The following is a 16682-nucleotide window of genomic DNA, read 5'->3' as shown; positions in this document are numbered from 1 at the left end:
CGGGATCGGGATTGGGGGAGGCACGGCGGGGACTCCAGAGTCTCCTCAGAGCGAACCTCCCCGTCCCGCCAAGCGCCAGCCAAATGAAAAGCAATGCAAGTGATTTACAGCGAAATGAGCAAATGGAAAGTCCGAATGTTAAAGCGCTCGCTCACGTCGCTCTTTAGTTGAGTTAAACAATGACAGACAGATTTAATATCCTATTAAATGTAAAGAATCCGCCTCCAGAGTTAATCTCACTCGCCGATTGGTTGCTACAACGAGAAAAATCGGAAGTGGAGCTTCCGTACGGGCTGGGGGTGAGTTGGGGCTGCGGGCGGACGGTGAAGGAGATTGCCGTCTTGGGGGGGCGGCAGGGCCGGTTTTGGGGATCCCTGAGGGGACTTTGGGATAATTTGGGGATCCTTGTGGGAATTTGTGGATTCTCGGAGGGGTTTGGCATACTTGAGGGATTTTGAGGTGGCCCTGGTAGGGTGGGGGTACTCCGGGACCCCCTTTTTAGGGAGCAGCGCTGGGGGTACCCTCACAAAACCGCCCCCACCTCCTCCCACAGCTCCCTGTTTCCTAGGGATAACCTTGGATTTGGAGTTTCCCTGGAATTCTCTCCTGGTTCCTCCTCATCCTGGGTTTCCCCCCAGTTTCACCTAATTCCCTCAGCTCCCCAGAATCCATGGATTCTCTGCTTTTCCTCTGCGCCCGCTGCGTCGTCAGCCAGCATCCTCTTCCTGCCCTTCCTGCCGATCTCTATCATGTCCTTTTCCAAGTGGCTTTCCTGGATGGAAGACCCCTGGTCCTGAGGGATTTGGTGACCACTTGGCCTTTCCCGGTGCTCCACCTGCAGCGGCTCGTGGGGCACCGGGAGCTGCTCCGGGATCATGACTGCACATTCTGCATCAAGGCCATCATCCAGGGCGTGGTGGCACAGCTCCAGCGGGAGCTGGAAGAGCCTGGCCGCCATTCCAGGTGGGTTTTGGGAATTCCAGCATGGCCACAACCAGCAATTCCTCCAATTCCTCCATCCATCCTTGCGGGTTTTCCTGATGGCTTATTCCCGTTTTCCCAGCTTGCGCGTGCTGGACATGACCGGACTCTCGGATTCCGTGTCCGGCGACACTCCCGTCGGTTTGACCGTCTGGTTCAGCACCGAGGCTTTCGCCAAGGCTTGCTTGGGGGTGTCCAAGCATCAGCAGGAATTCCAGAGGCGTGAATCCAACCAGCACAAAGGCTGCTCCGGAGCTGACACGGGCACAGCCACTCCGCAGCCCACAGGCATGGAAGTCCACACGGACCTATGTGTCGAAAGAAGGTCCTACGAGATCCTGCGTGATGCTCTCCAGACTGGAGCCGCCAGCCCGCTGCGCCTCAAGTGCCGTGAATTCCAAGCGGTGGACATCTCAGTATTCAAGATTGTGACTTTGTTGGAATCTCTGGATCCATCGTTCGTGCGGAGAGTGAACCTATGCTTCAACTATTTCGGATTGACCGGACTCTCGGTGATCCTGCCGCACCTCTCGCGCTTCCCGGAGCTGCGCAGCCTCAAGCTCCAGTGCAACAACGTGGATGTGCAGCATCTGATGCCAGAATCGGCCACGGGAATCCGCTGTGTTGCCAGGCAGCTGGGAATGTTGCCCAGCCTCCGGGAGCTCAACCTGGGATCCTCCCGGCTCTCTGGGAATCTGCACCAGATCCTCTGGTGAGTTCCACACAGACCAGGGCCTTCCTGTGCTCTAGGGGGATTCCCAAGAGTTGTGCTCAGGGAGCTTGGGGGTCTTTTTGAAGCTGAGGAATCCCATGGTTCTAGGATTTCATTGTCCCAATGTTCCCATGATTACATTATTACAATAGTTTGTCGCTCCACCATCCCATACTTCCATGATCCCAGAATTTTCTGATCCCAGGATTCTCAAAAGCTGAATTTCAAGATCTTGGAGGTCTTTTCCAACCTTACTGATCCCATGATTCCAGGAATTCATTATCCAAATATTCCCATGATTATATTATTCCAATCCTTGATTCTAGAATTTGCAAAGTCTGGGCTCGATGGTCCCTGAGATCTTTTCCCATGATTCCCATTATCCCTATAGTCCAGACTCCGTGATCCCATAATTCCTCAATTCCAGGATTCCCAAAGGTTGAACTTGATGATCCTGAAGCCTTTTCTAACTTTAATGGCTCTATGACCCCGTAACTCCACAATTCCACAATTCCCAGGTTCCATGATCCCATAATCTCAGGATTTTCAGAAGTCCTTCTTAAAGGTCTTGAACACCTTTACCAACATCAGCCACTGCATAACTCCATGATCCAATCAGTCCAAAATCCCAGCGTTTTCAGGGGTCCAACTTGATGTTCTTGGAGATCTTTCCCATCTTCAGCCATTCCATAATTCCACAATTCGATTTCAGAATTCCATGATTCCTTGATCCCAGAATTCTGTGATTCTCAAACCTTGAACTCAGTGTTTCTTGAGACCTTTCCTAAACTCACCCATTCCATAACTCCATGACCCCATCATTCCAAAATCCCAGGGTTTTTAGAGGTAGAACTCGATGTTCTTGGAGCTCCTTCCCAACCTTACCCCTCCCACAATCTCGCAACTCCACGGATGCAATCCCAGCTCTCATTCCCCATGTTTCCCCCAGGAATCCTGACATTCCCAGCTTCCACCAATCCTCCCCTGGGCCTCATCTCTCCCTTTTCCTTCCTGCCAGTGACCTCCAGACTCCATTGGAAAGCTTGGAATTGCCCTTCTGCTCCCTTGTTCCCGCCGACCTCGCCTTCCTCTCCCAAAGCATCCACGCTCCGGCCCTCAAAAGGTTGGATCTGAGCGGCCATGACTTCTCCCAAGGCCTCCTGGAGCCGCTGCGGCTGCTCCTGCAGGAAACCTCGGCCTCGCTGCTGTGCCTGGATCTCATGGAATGCCGCATGGCCGACTCCCACCTGGATGTGCTACTCCCGACGCTCCTGCGCTGCTCCCGCCTGCGCTTCCTGCGACTGTATGGCAATTCCCTGTCCACGGCTGCACTCAAGGACCTGCTCCAGAAAACCTTGGAGCTGCCAAATCTCCACCTGGTCGTGTATCCCGTCCCCAAGGACTGCTACAATCCAGAGCCGTCAGAATTCCATTCTGATTTTGGAGAGGTCTTGGATGAGGAGCTTTTTGAAGCAACCAAGGTGCAGTTTTCCCAAATCTTGATAAATTCTGGGAGAACTGACCTCATCTGGACTTACAATCCTAATGGCCACAGAGCCCTGGACTACTTCTACTTGTGATTTGTAAAGTCTTGGAGCCTGCATTGTGGAAAATTGCTGCTGCCTTTTTCCCATAACCCGGGTGCTTTCCAGCTCCTCCTGGTGATGTTCTGTTTCATTCCAGGGTTCTTTTCCTTTCATTTTGGTGCTTTTCTGCCGGTTTGTTAGTTTTCTGCTTCATCCTGATGTTTCTCCTCCCCATCCCGAGATTTTTCGTTGGTTTTGTAGCTTTTCTGCCACATTTTGAGGTTTTTCCTCCCCATCCTGACAGTTTCCCCCTCTCAGCCCATCCTGGTATTTTTCTGCCTCATACTGGTACTTTTCTGTCTCATTTCATGATTTTTCCCAGCCCATCCCAGTGTTTTTTCCATAAGGATTGGCTTGGCACAGCCAAATTACAGGAGGCTCTGGGGCTGGATTCCACAAGAAGCTTCCAGAAGCTTCTCCCGTGTCTGGCAAATTCTGTCAGGAACAGCGGTGACACCTCTGGAATAAGAATGAAGTTGGAAGAAACCAGTCATAGCACAGCTGGAATTCCAGAGCAGCAATTTGGGAAAGGAGTGACTCCAGAGGTCATTCCAAGGTGCTGGAGTGGAAGTTCCCAATATTCTGAGGTGCATGCAAAGGGAAGCTCATCCTAGAACTGGATCTTTGCAGGGACCTGCGGATCCATGGAAAAAGGAGCAGATTCCTGGCAGGAATCCCATGGAGGAAAAAACCTTTGTAGCAGGATATTGCTGATGTATTGACCCCTTGGAAAAGTCCATGAGGAATTGTCTTCCATGGGAATGACACACTGGAGAAATCCATGGAAAATTCTTGCCATGGGATGGATTTGCGTTAGAAAATGGATTGAAAAGTGACCTCAGGATGGATTCACAGTGAATTCCATGAAAAACTCCCCTGGGATGGTCCCAGCTCTCAGCACTACTGGAGGGATTGAGGGAAAGGTGGGAGTGAATTGGGGGAGAGAAAAGTTGGATTTGGGGTCTGGTTATCCTGCTCTGATCCCATTGAAAAGAAACTCATGATATTGCAGATGCTGAGTCTGTCATGCCCACACGGGATTTCCTGAGGGAATTTTCCTGATCCTTATCCCAATACATGAATCCTCCATGTTTTCCTTCATTTCTGCCGCATGGAGGATTTGGGGTGTTTCAGATTTGGGGTTTTGGAGGTATTTGGGGGTTTTGGGAGCTGGGTTTTTTTAGGGATTTGAGGATGTTATGGGATTTGGGGATTTTTGAGATTTGGACTTTTTATAGTTTGTGGATTTTTGGGAATGGAATATGGGATTTGAGGTTTTGGGGGATTTTGGGAGGATTAGAGGTTTTCTGGGGATTTGGGGTTTTTTGGGATTTGGAGTTATTTGCAATTTGAGGGAGTCTTCACTTCACAGAATTCACAGAATCACTGGGTTGGAAGAGACCTTCAAGGTCATACAGTCTAACACTGTCCTTACAACTGAACTAGACAATCACAACGAGGGCCACATCCAGGCTTTTTTAAACACATCCAGGGATGGTGACCCCAGGCAGACCATTCCAGTACTTGATCCCTCTGTGGAAAACTTTTTCCTAATATCCAACCTAATTTTCCCTTGACACAGCTTGAGGCTGTGTCCTCTGGTTCTGTCAGTTGCTGCCTGGAGAAAGAGCCCAACCCCACCTGACCACAACCACCTTTCAGGGAGCTGCAGAGAGTGATGAGGTCACCCCTGAGTCTCCTTTTCTCCAGGCTGAACAAGCCCAGCTCCCTCAGCCCTTCCTCACAGGATTTGTGTTCCAAGCCCCTCCCCAGCCTCGGTGCCTCCTCTGGACGCGCTCGAGCGTCTCAACGTCCTCCCTGAACTGAGGGGCCAGAGCTGGACACAGCACTCATTCATGTCTGCACATTGAACAGGACTGGCCCCAGCACAGACCCTGAGGGACACCCCTGGTCACTGATCCCCAGCTGGATGCAGCACCGTTCACCACCACTCTCTGGGCCCGCCCACCCAGCCAGTTCTTAACCCAGCAAAGAGCGCTCCTGTCCAAGCCGTGGGCTGCAGCTTTTCCAGGGAATGCTTGGGCACACAGTGTCAGAGGCCTTGCTTCCAGAAAGCCCAGCTGCATCCCCTTCCCCTTCAAACCTCATTTCAAGCCCTCTCAACGAGGTCTGCCAGTTCATGAGCTGAAAATCTTCTGCCCTTTACAGAGAGATGGATCCCATCTGGTTCCAGCAGAGCAGGTGCTGCAAAAGTTTCCCCTAAATCCAAAGAATCCAGAATTTTCTCAATGACACTGACCCTGGAGCCACTTGTTAATGATGGGAGTTCTCCTCTTCCTTTCCCCGTTTATCTCAGCCACCAAAGGCACTGAGGAAAAGATCACCTGTGCTCCTGTCCTACCAACCATTTGGCCCAGTGCCCTCAAGTCCCTTTTAATTGCCCTGACGCTCCTCTTTCCCATCTCATCACTGCCAGCCTGGAGTATCAGCAGTGGGTAATAACCAGAGGGCTGGATCAGCCCAGGGAGTCTCTCAGGGATATCCCGTACCTGGGCCCAGGGAGGCAGCACAGGTCCCTGTGGGATGGGTCCTGTCCACATGTGGGGCCCTCTGCTCCCCTCAGAAGGAGTCACCCACCACGACTACCCTGCTTTTCTTCTTGATGTCAGAGGTGTGGATCCTTGTTTCAGACAAATCATAATGTGGAGGCTCACTGGGCAGATCATTTTCATCTAAATCATCTGGGTGACTCTCTCAATCCAGGGCCTCAGACCTGTCTGAAGTGGCACAGGGCTAGGGGATGCAGGTCGGTAGGGATTATTACTATTACTATTATTACCTCCCCGAGCAGGGACTCATTTCCACTCCCCTTCATCTCCCAGGTCCCCTCCCATTGTCTGAAAATGGGAGGCCCTGGGGTCCTCTGCCTCTTGGTGGGCCTCCCTGTAAGATGGAAGGGCTGAACTCCACCAATCTCATTCCCTTTCCCTGGCACTCCTCAGTCTTTCAACTTCCTCCCTAAACTGGGCCAGCAGCAAAAGGAGATCGTTCAGCTGCTCACAGCGCAGGCCCCTGGAACCACAGATCAGCTCAAACTCTGCGGGCAGGAATGGCTCTGCACAGACTCATCCTTTTCCCAGGGTTCCATTTGGTTCCACGCACTTGTACCAAGCCCAGTTTTCCATGCTGGAAAAACCATTCCTAAGAGAAACCCCAAAACCAAGGGGCCAATAGAAACACAGCAAACAACACCCAGCAAAGCTCACGAGTGTGAAAACGTGCAGCCCTGCCTGCTCGCCCTGCTGTGCACAAGCTGCTGTTCCATAGCCCTGTTGGCCTGCTCCAAATGGCCTTTGGAAACCCCCAAAACCCCCAGGATCCCTCTAAGCCAAACCTGCCCCATTCCAGGGACTCCCTAAACCAACCCAAGGACTCACTCAGCCCTCAAAAACCAGCCTAACAACCTCCCCAGTACCACAAATGGCACTTTCAAGCACCACAAACCCTCCCAGTACTCCCCTAAACCACTCCTCCTCATTGCAGGGATCCCCAGATCACCCCAAAGACCACCGCGGTAACCCAAAACCATCCAGAGGACACCCCAAAAAACCAGGACTCCTTGAAACCACCTTCCACCATTCCAGGGACCTCCAAAACCATCCCACCCCCCCCAGCACCCCACAAACACCTCAAAGCCCCCTTTAACCACCCCAAGAAGACTCCAAAATCCCCAGGACCTCGCTAAAGTAATCCTACTCTATCTAGGGAATCTCCTAAACACCTCAAAGACTCTCTCAGACTCCAATATATCCCTCAGGGAGCCCCAAAATTACCCCTCTCATTCCAGAGACACCCCAAAAACTCCCAGAACCCCCTAAACCAAACCGGCCCAATTCCAGGACCTGGCAATTGCAGCCCAAACACCACAAAACTATCCCAAGAACACCCCAAAAAAACCCAGCACCCCCTATTCCAAATCCCCCATTCCAGCACCCTCTGAAACCATCATAAAGATCACCCCCAGCAACCCAAAACCAGACAAAGGACACCCCCAAAACACTCAGGACCTCCCTAAACCGATCCCGCTCACTCGAGGGATCCCCTATATCACCCCAAAGAGAATCCCAGAAACCTTAACCAGCTGCAGGACCTCCCCAGTTACCCAAAGCATCCCCAAAAAACCTGAAACCACCCCACAAACCAATTCCCTCGCATTCCAGGGACTCCCTAAACCAACCAAAAAACCTCTTCAGACCCCAAGACGACCCCAAGGACACCCCAAGTAGCCCCAGCACCCCCATAAAGCAAAAGCCCATATTCCAGGAGGCCCTTATACCACCCTAAAAGCACCCCCAGGGCCTCAAAACCAGCCTGAGGATCCCTAAACCAGCACACTCACGATTGCAGGATTCCCCTCAGGGACGTCTCGAAGCACAAATTCCAGCCGCGGCTCCTCAGGAGCACCTGGCTGGGTTCCCACCGCCGTTCCCACAGGAATTCCGCTTCCCAGCGCTCCAGCAGCACCTTCAACGCACCCTCCGAGCGAACTTACCGCTTTCGCCAAGCGCCAGCCAATAAAAAGGCACTCATTAGTGATTGACAGCGGTTTGAGCAAATGGAAAGTCCGGCTATTGAAGAGTCCGCCCAGGTGCACCTTGAACCAATGAGAACTCACTAAAGAAGTGATCGACAGCTGTATAGGCCAAATAGAAGTAAAGACTCCGCCTCCAGGGTGGGTCTCGCTCGCTGATTGGTTGCTCCACCGCGCAGTTACGGAAGTGGAGCTTTCTTACGGGCTGGGGGCGAGTGAGGGCTGCGAGCGGGCGGTGAGGTGGGGTCGCCATGTTGGGGGGAGGCGGCGGCGCCGGTTTTGGGGATCCCTATGGGGACTTTGGGGTAATTTGGGGATCCTTTTGACAATTTGGAGATTCCTGGAGGGGTTTGGGATCCTTGGGGGATTTTTGAGGTAGCCCTTCTTAGGGTGGGTGTACTCTGGGATCCCCCTGTTGGAGAGGTGCACTGGGGGGTACCCTCAGAACACCGTCCCCACCTCCTCCCACGGCTTCCCTTTTCTTCGGGATATCCTTGGATTTGGAGTTTCCCTGGAATTCTCCCCTGGTTCCTCCACATACTGGGGGTCCCCCCAGTTTCACCTAATTCCCACAGCCCCTCAGAATCCATGGATTCCCTGCTTTTCCTCTGCGCCCGCCGCGTCGTCGCCCAGCACCCTCTTCCCGCCCTTCCCCCCCATCTCTATCCTGTCCTTTTCCAAGTGGCATTCCTGGATGGAAGACCCCTGGTCCTGCGAGATTTAGTGGCCGCTTGGCCATTCCCGGTGCTCCACTTCCAGCGGCTCGTGGGGCACCGGGAGCTGCTCTGGGACCATACCTGCATTGACTGCGTCGAGGCCATCATCCAGGCCGTGGTGGCGCAGCTCCAGCAGGAGCTGGAAGAGCCCGGCCACCGTTCCAGGTGGGTTTTGGGAATTCTGGCATGGCCAGTTCCTTCAACTGCTCCATCCATCTATCCTCGTGGGTTTTCCTCATGATTTATTCCTGTTTTTTCAGCCTGCGCGTGCTGGACATGACCAGACTCTCAGATTTCGTGTCCAGCTGCGCTCCTGCCTCGTTGAACAGCTGGTCCAGCACAGAGGTTTTGGCCAAGGCTTGCGTGGAGGTGTCCAAGCACCAGCCGGAATTCCAGAGGCACAGATCCAAGCGGCACAAAGGCCGCTCCGGAGCTGCCACGGCCGCTCCGCGGGCCCTAGGTGTGGACATCCACGCCGACTTGGTTGTTAACAGAAGGTCCTACGGGATCCTGCGCGACGCGATTCAGGCCGGAGCTGCCGGCCCACTGCGCCTCAAGTGCCACGAATTCCAAGCAAAGTACATCTCGGCATATGAGATCTTGACTTTGTTAAAATCCCTGGATCCTTCATGTGTTCGGAGGGTGGATCTACACTTCCGGAATTTGGGATTGAACGGGCTCTTGGTGATTCTGCCGCACCTCTCGCGCTTCCCTCAGCTGCGCAGCCTCAAGCTCCAGCACAGCAAGGTGGATGTGCGGCACCTGACGACGGAATCGGACATCAGAATCCTCTGCGTGGCCAGAAAGCTGGGAATGCTGCCCAGCCTCCGGGAGCTCAACCTGGGATCCTCCCGGCTCTCTGGGAATCTGCGCCAGATCCTCTGGTGAGTTCCCCACGGGGTGGGGCCTTCCAGCGCTCTGGGGGGATTCCCAAGGATTGGGCTCAGGGATCTTGGGGGTCTTTTTGAACCTGAGTGATCCAGTGGTTCCAGTATTTCATTATCCCAATGTTCCCATGATCCCGTGATTCCGTTATCCCAAGAGTTCATGATTCAATTATTCCATCATCCCATAATTCCATGATCCTAAAATTCCATAATTGTAGGTTTCTGAAAGGCAGAACTTCAGGATCCTGGAGATCTCCAATTTTAGTGACCCCACAATTCCAGGATTTCATTATCCCAATAGTCCCATGATTTCATTTTCCAAGTCCATTATTCCAGAATTCTCAAAGTTTTGGCTCGATGGTCCCTGTGATCTTTTCCAGCCTCAGTGATCCCAGGTTCCCATGATTCCAATAGTCCAGGACTCCATGATCCCATAATTCCATGATTCTCAAAGCTTGAACTTGATGGTCTTGGAGATTTTGCCCCACCTCAATGATTCCATTATTCCATGATTCCATGACCCCATCATTCCAAAATCCCAAGATTTCAGAAGTCAAACTTGATGATCTTGGAGACTTTTCCCAACCTCAGCTGTTTCCATAATTCCATGATTTGATTCCAAAATTCTATGATTCCTTTGTCCCATAATTCCATGATTCTCAAAACTTGAATTTGATGTTTTTGGAGACCTTTCCAAACCTCAGCCATTCCATAAATCCATTCCCCTATCATTCAAAAATTCTAATATTCGCAAGGGTGGAACTCGATAAATTTTAGACCTCATTGCCAACTGCAGTCATTCCATGATTCCATGACTCCATGATCCTGTAATTCCATGATTCTCAAAGCTAGAACTTCATGGTTTCACAGATTTTGCCCAACCTCAGTGGTCCCATTATTCTGTGGTTCCATGAGCCCATAATTCCAAAATTCCAGGATTTTCAGGGGTTGAACTCAATGTTCTTGGAGCTCCTTTCCTACCTCACCCATCCCACAATCCCATGATTCCCACGGATGCAATCCCAGCTCTCATTCCTCACGTTTTCCCCAGGAATCCAGGCATTCCCAGCTTCCACCAATCCTCCCTTGGGCCTCACCTCTCCCTTTTCCCTCCCACCAGCGACCTCCAGGCTCCGTTGGAAAGCTTGGAATTGGCCTTCTGCTCCCTCGTTCCTGCCGACCTCGCCTTCCTCTCCCAAAGCTTCCACGCTCCGGCCCTCAAAAGGTTGGATCTCGGTGGCCACGACATCTCCCAAGGCCTCCTGGAGCCGCTGCGGCTGCTCCTGGAGGAAACCTCGGCCTCGCTGCTGTGCCTGGACCTCAGGGAATGCCGCATGGCCGACTCCCACCTGAACGCGCTGCTCCCGATGCTCCGGCGCTGCTCCCACCTGCGCTTCCTCGGACTCTACGGCAATCCCCTGTCCACAGCTGTGCTGAAGGATCTGCTACTGAAAAGCTTGGAGCTTCCGGATCTCCACAAGGTTGTGTATCCCTTCCCTGTGGATTGCTACAAGAGGGAGCCGCCAGAATCTAGACGAAATTTTGTAAAGGATAAGGAGCTTTTTGAGGCGGCCAAGGCGGAGTTTTCCCAAATCTTAGCGAATTCCAAAAGAATTGACCTCATCTGGACTTACGCTCCGTTTGGCTGCAGAGCCATGGACTACTTCTCCTTGTGATTTGCAAAAACCTTAGGGGCAGTAAAAGCTCAGAGCCTCCATTTATGAAAAGCACCACCACCTTCTTCCCGAAATCCAGGCGTTTTCCGCCACATCCTGGTGCTTTTCTGCCTCATTCCAGTGGTTTTTTCCTTTCATTTCAGTGCTTTTCTGCCTGATTTTGTTAGCGTTCTGCCTCATCCCGATGTTTTTCTGCCCCATTCTGAAATTTTCCCCCGGTTTCTAAGGTTTTCTGCCACGTTTTGTGGTTTTTCCTTCCCAACCCCTCTAGTTTTTCCCTCATCCCAACATTTTCCCCCTCATCCCAGTATTTTTCTGCCTCATCCCAGTATTCTTCCCTCCATTTCATTATTTTTCCAGCCTGTTCTGGTAGTTTTTTAGCCCGTCTTGGTAGTTTTCTGCCTCATCCCGGTATTTTTCCATCCCATTTCATGAATTTTCCAGTTTATCCCAGTGTTTTTCTCATCAGGATTGGCTTTGCACAGCCAAATTCCTGGAGGCTCCAGGGCTGGATTCCACGGGAAGCTGCTGGAATCTTCTGTTTCAGGTCAATCCTGTGGGGAACAGCGGCAACACCTCTGGAATAAGAATTGAGTCAGAAGCCACCAATCATATCACAGCTGTAATTCCAGAGGTGGAATTTGGGAAAGGAATGACTCCAGAGATCATTCCAAGGTGCTGGAGTGGAAATTGCCAAAATTACATGGTGCATCCAAAGGGAAGCTCATCCTGGAGCTGGATCTTTGCAGGGACCTGTGGATCCATGGAAAGAGGAGCAGATTCCTGGCAGGAATCCCATTGTGGAAAAAAACTATGGAGCAGGACATTGCTTACGTATTGACCCTTTGGATAAGTTCACGATGAATTTTCTTCCATGGGAATGACATATTGGAGAAATCCATGGAAAACTCACTCCCCTGGGATGGGCCCAGCTCTCATAGCTGCTGGAGGGATCAAGTAAAAGCCAGGAATGTGAATTTGGGGAGGGAAAAGTTGGATTTGGGGTCTTGTTATCCTGCTCTGATCCTGATGGAAATAAACTCATCCTATCCCAGGTCCTGAGTCTGTCACGCCCAGATGGGATTTGCTGGGGGATCTTCCCTGATCCTTTTCCTGATCCATGAGTCCTCCATGTGTTCCTTCATTTCACCCTTACTTTGGAGTTTTTCCACCGAATCCTGGTAGCTGTCCACCTCATTCTGGAGTCTTTTCACTTTTTACCGCCATGTTTCCACCTCATTTTGGCGGGTTTGGCATCTTGGTGTTTTTCCACCTTTTCCCAGTGTTTTTTCTTCTCATCCCAGTGTTTTTCCACCTGATTTTTCTGTTTTCTGCCTCATCTCAGGATTTTTCCCCATCCCATTCTTTTCCCCCTCATTCTGGTGTTTTCCCTCGTTATTTTTGTTGTTTTCCACCTCACTTTGGTTTTTTTTCCCCTTATCCCAATATTTTCCCTCTCATCCTGGTGTTTTTCCAGCTTTTGTTTTTTTATTTGGGGGCCTTGTTCTGTTGCTTTTCCACTTTTTTTTTCATTTTGGTATTTTCCCCCACATCCCAGTGGTTCTCTGCCAAGTCCTGCTGCTTTTCTGCCTCACTTTTGTGGGGTTTTACCTCATGTTAGAGGTTTTCCCCTAATCCTGGTGGTTTCCTTCCTCATTTTGGTGTTTCACCACCTCTTACAGTGGTTTTCCACCAAATTGCGGAATTTCAGACCTCATTCCTTTGGTTTTTTGCCTCACTTTTGTTATTTTCCCTCCTAGTTTCTCTCTTTATATCCTCAATTTGGTGTTTTCCAGCACACTTCAATGTATTTCCCCTCATCTGGTGTTTTCCCCTCATTTTGGTATTTTCCCTCTGATTTTGATGTTTTCCACCTCATTTTGGTATTTTCCTCTCATTTTGATGTTTTCACCTCATCACGATATTTTCCTGCCTCATTGTGTTGTTTTTTCCTGCTCATTTAACATTTTCCGCCTCATCCTGGTACGTTTACCCGCATCCCGTTGTTTTTCCACCCCATCCCAGGTGATTTTCAACCTCATCCCCGTGATTTTTTCCTCACCCTGATATTTTCCTGCTAATTTTCCAACTTTTTCCCTCATCCCGCCCCTTCTCCCGGTGCCTGTGGGGCCCTAAGGGCCTGGAGGGGAAAATGGTGGGAAGCTGAGGCGGGGGATCTATAGGGGATCTGTGAGGGCATGCAGCATTAGGAGCCGCCCACAGGAGATTGACTGAGGCTCTGTAGGGTTCCGAGACCCTATAGGGAAGCCCTGCAGGGTCTATAGGGCGCTCTGGGGGTTCTATAGGGTCTGGAGATCTATAGGTGTCCCTAAAGCGGCACAAACCTCCCCGGCCCCTCTCCTTCCACTTCTGCTTCCCCCCGGAACCTTTTCCCCGCCGCACCACCCGAGGTGCGCACACATTCCGGTCCCCCAGGTGGCCACTTCCGGGTGCCGCCGGTGGCGCTGCTGTCGCCGTCGCCTGTCACGACAGGGAGGTGGCCCGGCCGTGTCGGGGGTTGCCGGTGGCTGTCGCGATGAGGGTGGGGGCGCTGCTGCGGCTCTGCGCGCGCCCGGGGCCCCTGCAGAGTCAGCGGCCGGGGCCTGAGTATTTTTATTGGTGGATCACCAATAAAAAACTATTGTTTTTTATTTGTTTTGGAGGTTATGAAGCTTCAGGATCCCCATATTTTCGCCCAAACTCACTGAGAGTTTCCTGCGGAGCCTGCTCAATGTCAGCCTGGAAAAGGAAAATGGTCTGGAATAGGGAATTTGGGGATTATGTAGGATTGGGATGTGGTTTTTTTGAGGGGGATTGGTAATTTTTGGGATTGTGGATATTTGAGAGGGAATAAGAATTTTTGGGAGTTGGTGTTTTTGTGGGATTTGTGGATTTTTGGGGATTTTGGGGTTTAGTTTTTTTAGGTCTTGGTGTTTTTTTGTGGATGGAATATGGTATTTGGGGTTTTCTGGGGGATTTTTGATTCTTGGGCAGATTGGAGATTTTTTTGGAATTCGGGGGTTTTTGGGATTTGGGCCTTTTTAAGATTTGAGGGAGTTTTTACAGAATTCACACAATCAACAGGTTGGAAGAAACCTTCAAGATCATCAAGTGTAACCCAAGACCAAACACCTGAACTAAACCATGGCATCGAGGCCACATCCAGTCTTTTTTCAAACACATCCAGGGATGGTGACTCCACCACCTCCCCAGGCAGACCATTCCAGTACTTGATCACTCTGTGGAAAACTTTTTCCTAATATCCAACCTAATTTTCCCTTGACACAGCTTGAGGCTGTGTCCTCTGGTTCTGTGAGTTGCTGCCTGGAGAAAGAGCCCAACCCCACCTGACCACAACCACCTTTCAGGGAGCTGCAGAGAGTGATGAGGTCACCCCTGAGTCTCCTTTTCTCCAGGCTGAACAAGCCCAGCTCCCTCAACCCTTCCTCACAGGGTTTGTGTTCCAAGCCCCTCCCCAGCCTCGGTGCCTCCTCTGGACGCACTCGAGCGTCTCAACGTCCTCCCTGAACTGAGGGGCCAGAGCTGGACACAGCACTCATTCATGTCTGCACATTGAACAGGACTGGCCCCAGCACAGACCCTGAGGGACACCCCTGGTCACTGATCCCCAGCTGGATGCAGCACCGTTCACCACCACTCTCTGGGCCCGCCCATCCAGCCAGTTCTTAACCCAGCAAAGAGCGCTCCTGTCCAAGCCGTGGGCTGCAGCTTTTCCAGGGAATGCTGGGGCACACAGTGTCAGAGGCCTTGCTTCCAGACAGCCCAGCTGCATCCCCTCCCCCTTCAAACCTCATTTCAAGCCCTCTCAACGAGGTCTGCCAGTTCAGGAGCTGAAAATCTTCTGCTCTTAACAGAGAGATGGATCCCATCTGGTTCCAGCAGGGCAGCTGCTGTAAAAGTTGCCCCACAATCAAAGAATCCAAAATTTTCCCAATGACACCGACCCTGGAGCCACTTGTTAATGATGGGAGTTCTCCTCTTCCTTTCCCCGTTTATCTCAGCCACCAAAGGCACTGAGGAAAAGACCACCTGTGCTCCTGTCCTACCAACCACTTGGCCCAGTGCCCTCAAGTCCCTTTTAATTGCCCTGACGCTCCTCTTTCCCATCTCATCCCTGCCAGCCTGGAGTATCAGCAGTGGGTAATAACCAGAGGGCTGGATCAGCCCAGGGAGTCTCTCAGGGATATCCCGTACCCGGGCCCCAGGGAGGCAGCACAGCTCCCTGTGGGATGGGTCCTGTCCACATGTGGGGCCCTCTGCTTCCCTCAGAAGGAGTCACCCACCACGATTACCCTTCTTTTCTTTTTGATGTCAGAGGTGCTGATGCATCTGAGTGATGAATGCTCTCCTATTCCCTGACAATGGGAGGTTTGGGAGTCCTCTGCCTCTTGGTGGGCCTCCCTCAAAGATGGAAGGGCTGAACTCCACCAATCTCTTTCCCTTTCCCTGACACTCCTCAGTCTTTCAACTTCCTCCCTAAACTGGGCCAGCAGCAAAAGGAGATCGTTCAGCTGCTCACAGCACAGGCCCCTGGAACCACAGATCAGCTCAAACTCTGCGGGCAGGAATGGCTCTGCACAGACTCATCCTTTTCCCAGGGTTCCATTTGGTTCCACGCACTTGTACCAAGCCCAGTTTTCCATGCTGGAATAACCATTCCTAAGAGAAACCCCAGAACCAAGGGGCCAATAGAAACACAGCAAACAACACCCAGCAAAGCTCCCGAGTGTGAAAACCTGCAGCCCTGCCTGCTCGCCCTGCCTGCACGAACTGCCGTGCACAAACTGCCGAGCCCCGGCCCTGTTTGCCTGCTCTGGGTCGGCACGGGACACCCCAAAAAGCCCCAGGATCCCCCTAAAACAAACCTACCTCGTTCCTGGGACTTCCTAAACCAACCTAAGGACTCACTAAGACCCCAAAACCACCCCAAAGAGCTCCACAGCACCCAAAAATCCACTCTCAAGGTCATTCCAAAAACACCCTGTACCTGCTAAAGCAGTTCCTCTCATTGCAGGGATCCCCAAATCACCCCAAAGACACGCCTGGTACCCTAAAATCACCTCAAGGACCCCCTCAATTACCACAAGCACACCCCAATAACCCAGTACCCACCTAAATCATTCCCAGTCATTCCAGGAATCCCCTAATAAGACCAAAGACTCTCTCAGACCACCTAGAATACCTCAGGAAGCCCCAAAAATGACCCCTGCCATTCAAAAGACACTGCAGAAATGCTCAGAACCCTCCTAAACCAAAACTTCCCTATTCCAGGGCATCCCCAACACAGGCCAAAGACCAAAAAAACAGCCGAAGAACACCCTCAGAACCCCAAAAGCCACTCTCAAGGGCACCCCAAAAGCCTCAGGACCCCCCTAAATCAAACTCCCTCATTCCAGGGACCCCCTAAATCACACCAAAACCCCCACAGCACTGCAAAGCCAATTGAAGTAACACCACAACCACTCCAAAATCACCCCCAAAATCCCCAGGACCACCTCAAAAAAGCCTGTCCCATTCCAGGAACTCCCTAAACAACCCAAGGAGCTCCTCA

At 51.7% G+C, this 16682-nt stretch overlaps 2 protein-coding genes across 4 annotated transcripts; both read left to right on the top strand.

Annotated features, from left to right (window-relative positions):
• Positions 1–208: 208 nt before the first annotated feature.
• Positions 209–4290, top strand: LOC117003897 (leucine-rich repeat-containing protein 14-like). 3 transcript variants are annotated; one of them, XM_033074277.1, is made up of 4 exons: positions 209–299; positions 658–963; positions 1064–1693; positions 2712–4290. In XM_033074277.1, the coding sequence occupies exons 2-4, from the start codon at positions 671–673 to the stop codon at positions 3271–3273; spliced, it is 1485 nt and encodes a 494-aa protein (XP_032930168.1). In that variant the 5' UTR covers positions 209–299; positions 658–670; the 3' UTR covers positions 3274–4290. The 3 variants fall into 3 exon arrangements, with proteins under 3 accessions (XP_032930168.1, XP_032930183.1, XP_032930176.1); XM_033074292.1 differs by having other exon boundaries at positions 213–299; positions 554–963; XM_033074285.1 differs by having other exon boundaries at positions 236–299; positions 569–963.
• A 2698-nt stretch (positions 4291–6988) lies between these two features.
• Positions 6989–12167, top strand: LOC117003919 (leucine-rich repeat-containing protein 14-like). Its single transcript, XM_033074302.2, has 3 exons — positions 6989–8712; positions 8808–9431; positions 10555–12167. Exons 1-3 carry the CDS (start codon positions 8420–8422, stop codon positions 11108–11110), a joined length of 1473 nt encoding a protein of 490 aa, XP_032930193.1. The 5' UTR covers positions 6989–8419; the 3' UTR covers positions 11111–12167.
• The last annotated feature ends 4515 nt before the right edge of the window (positions 12168–16682 follow it).

The sequence above is a fragment of the Catharus ustulatus genome, chromosome 1 (genome assembly GCF_009819885.2).
Source record: "Catharus ustulatus isolate bCatUst1 chromosome 1, bCatUst1.pri.v2, whole genome shotgun sequence".
NCBI classification, from domain to species: Eukaryota; Metazoa; Chordata; class Aves; order Passeriformes; family Turdidae; genus Catharus; species Catharus ustulatus.
Note: the sequence above shows the minus strand (reverse complement) of the source record. Positions and strands in the feature narration are given on the sequence as shown.

What these genes read in the sequence shown, in the direction of transcription:
- LOC117003897 (XM_033074277.1), top strand. Translation starts at nt 671, where the DNA reads ATGGATTCTCTGCTTTTCCTCTGCGCCCGCTGCGTCGTCAGCCAGCAT. An exon ending in GAGCCTGGCCGCCATTCCAG is followed by an intron (nt 964 to 1,063) that starts GTGGGTTTTGGG and finishes CCGTTTTCCCAG; the next exon opens with CTTGCGCGTGCTGGACATGA. An exon ending in AATCTGCACCAGATCCTCTG is followed by an intron (nt 1,694 to 2,711) that starts GTGAGTTCCACA and finishes CCTTCCTGCCAG; the next exon opens with TGACCTCCAGACTCCATTGG.
- LOC117003919 (XM_033074302.2), top strand. Translation starts at nt 8,420, where the DNA reads ATGGATTCCCTGCTTTTCCTCTGCGCCCGCCGCGTCGTCGCCCAGCAC. An exon ending in GAGCCCGGCCACCGTTCCAG is followed by an intron (nt 8,713 to 8,807) that starts GTGGGTTTTGGG and finishes CTGTTTTTTCAG; the next exon opens with CCTGCGCGTGCTGGACATGA. An exon ending in AATCTGCGCCAGATCCTCTG is followed by an intron (nt 9,432 to 10,554) that starts GTGAGTTCCCCA and finishes CCCTCCCACCAG; the next exon opens with CGACCTCCAGGCTCCGTTGG.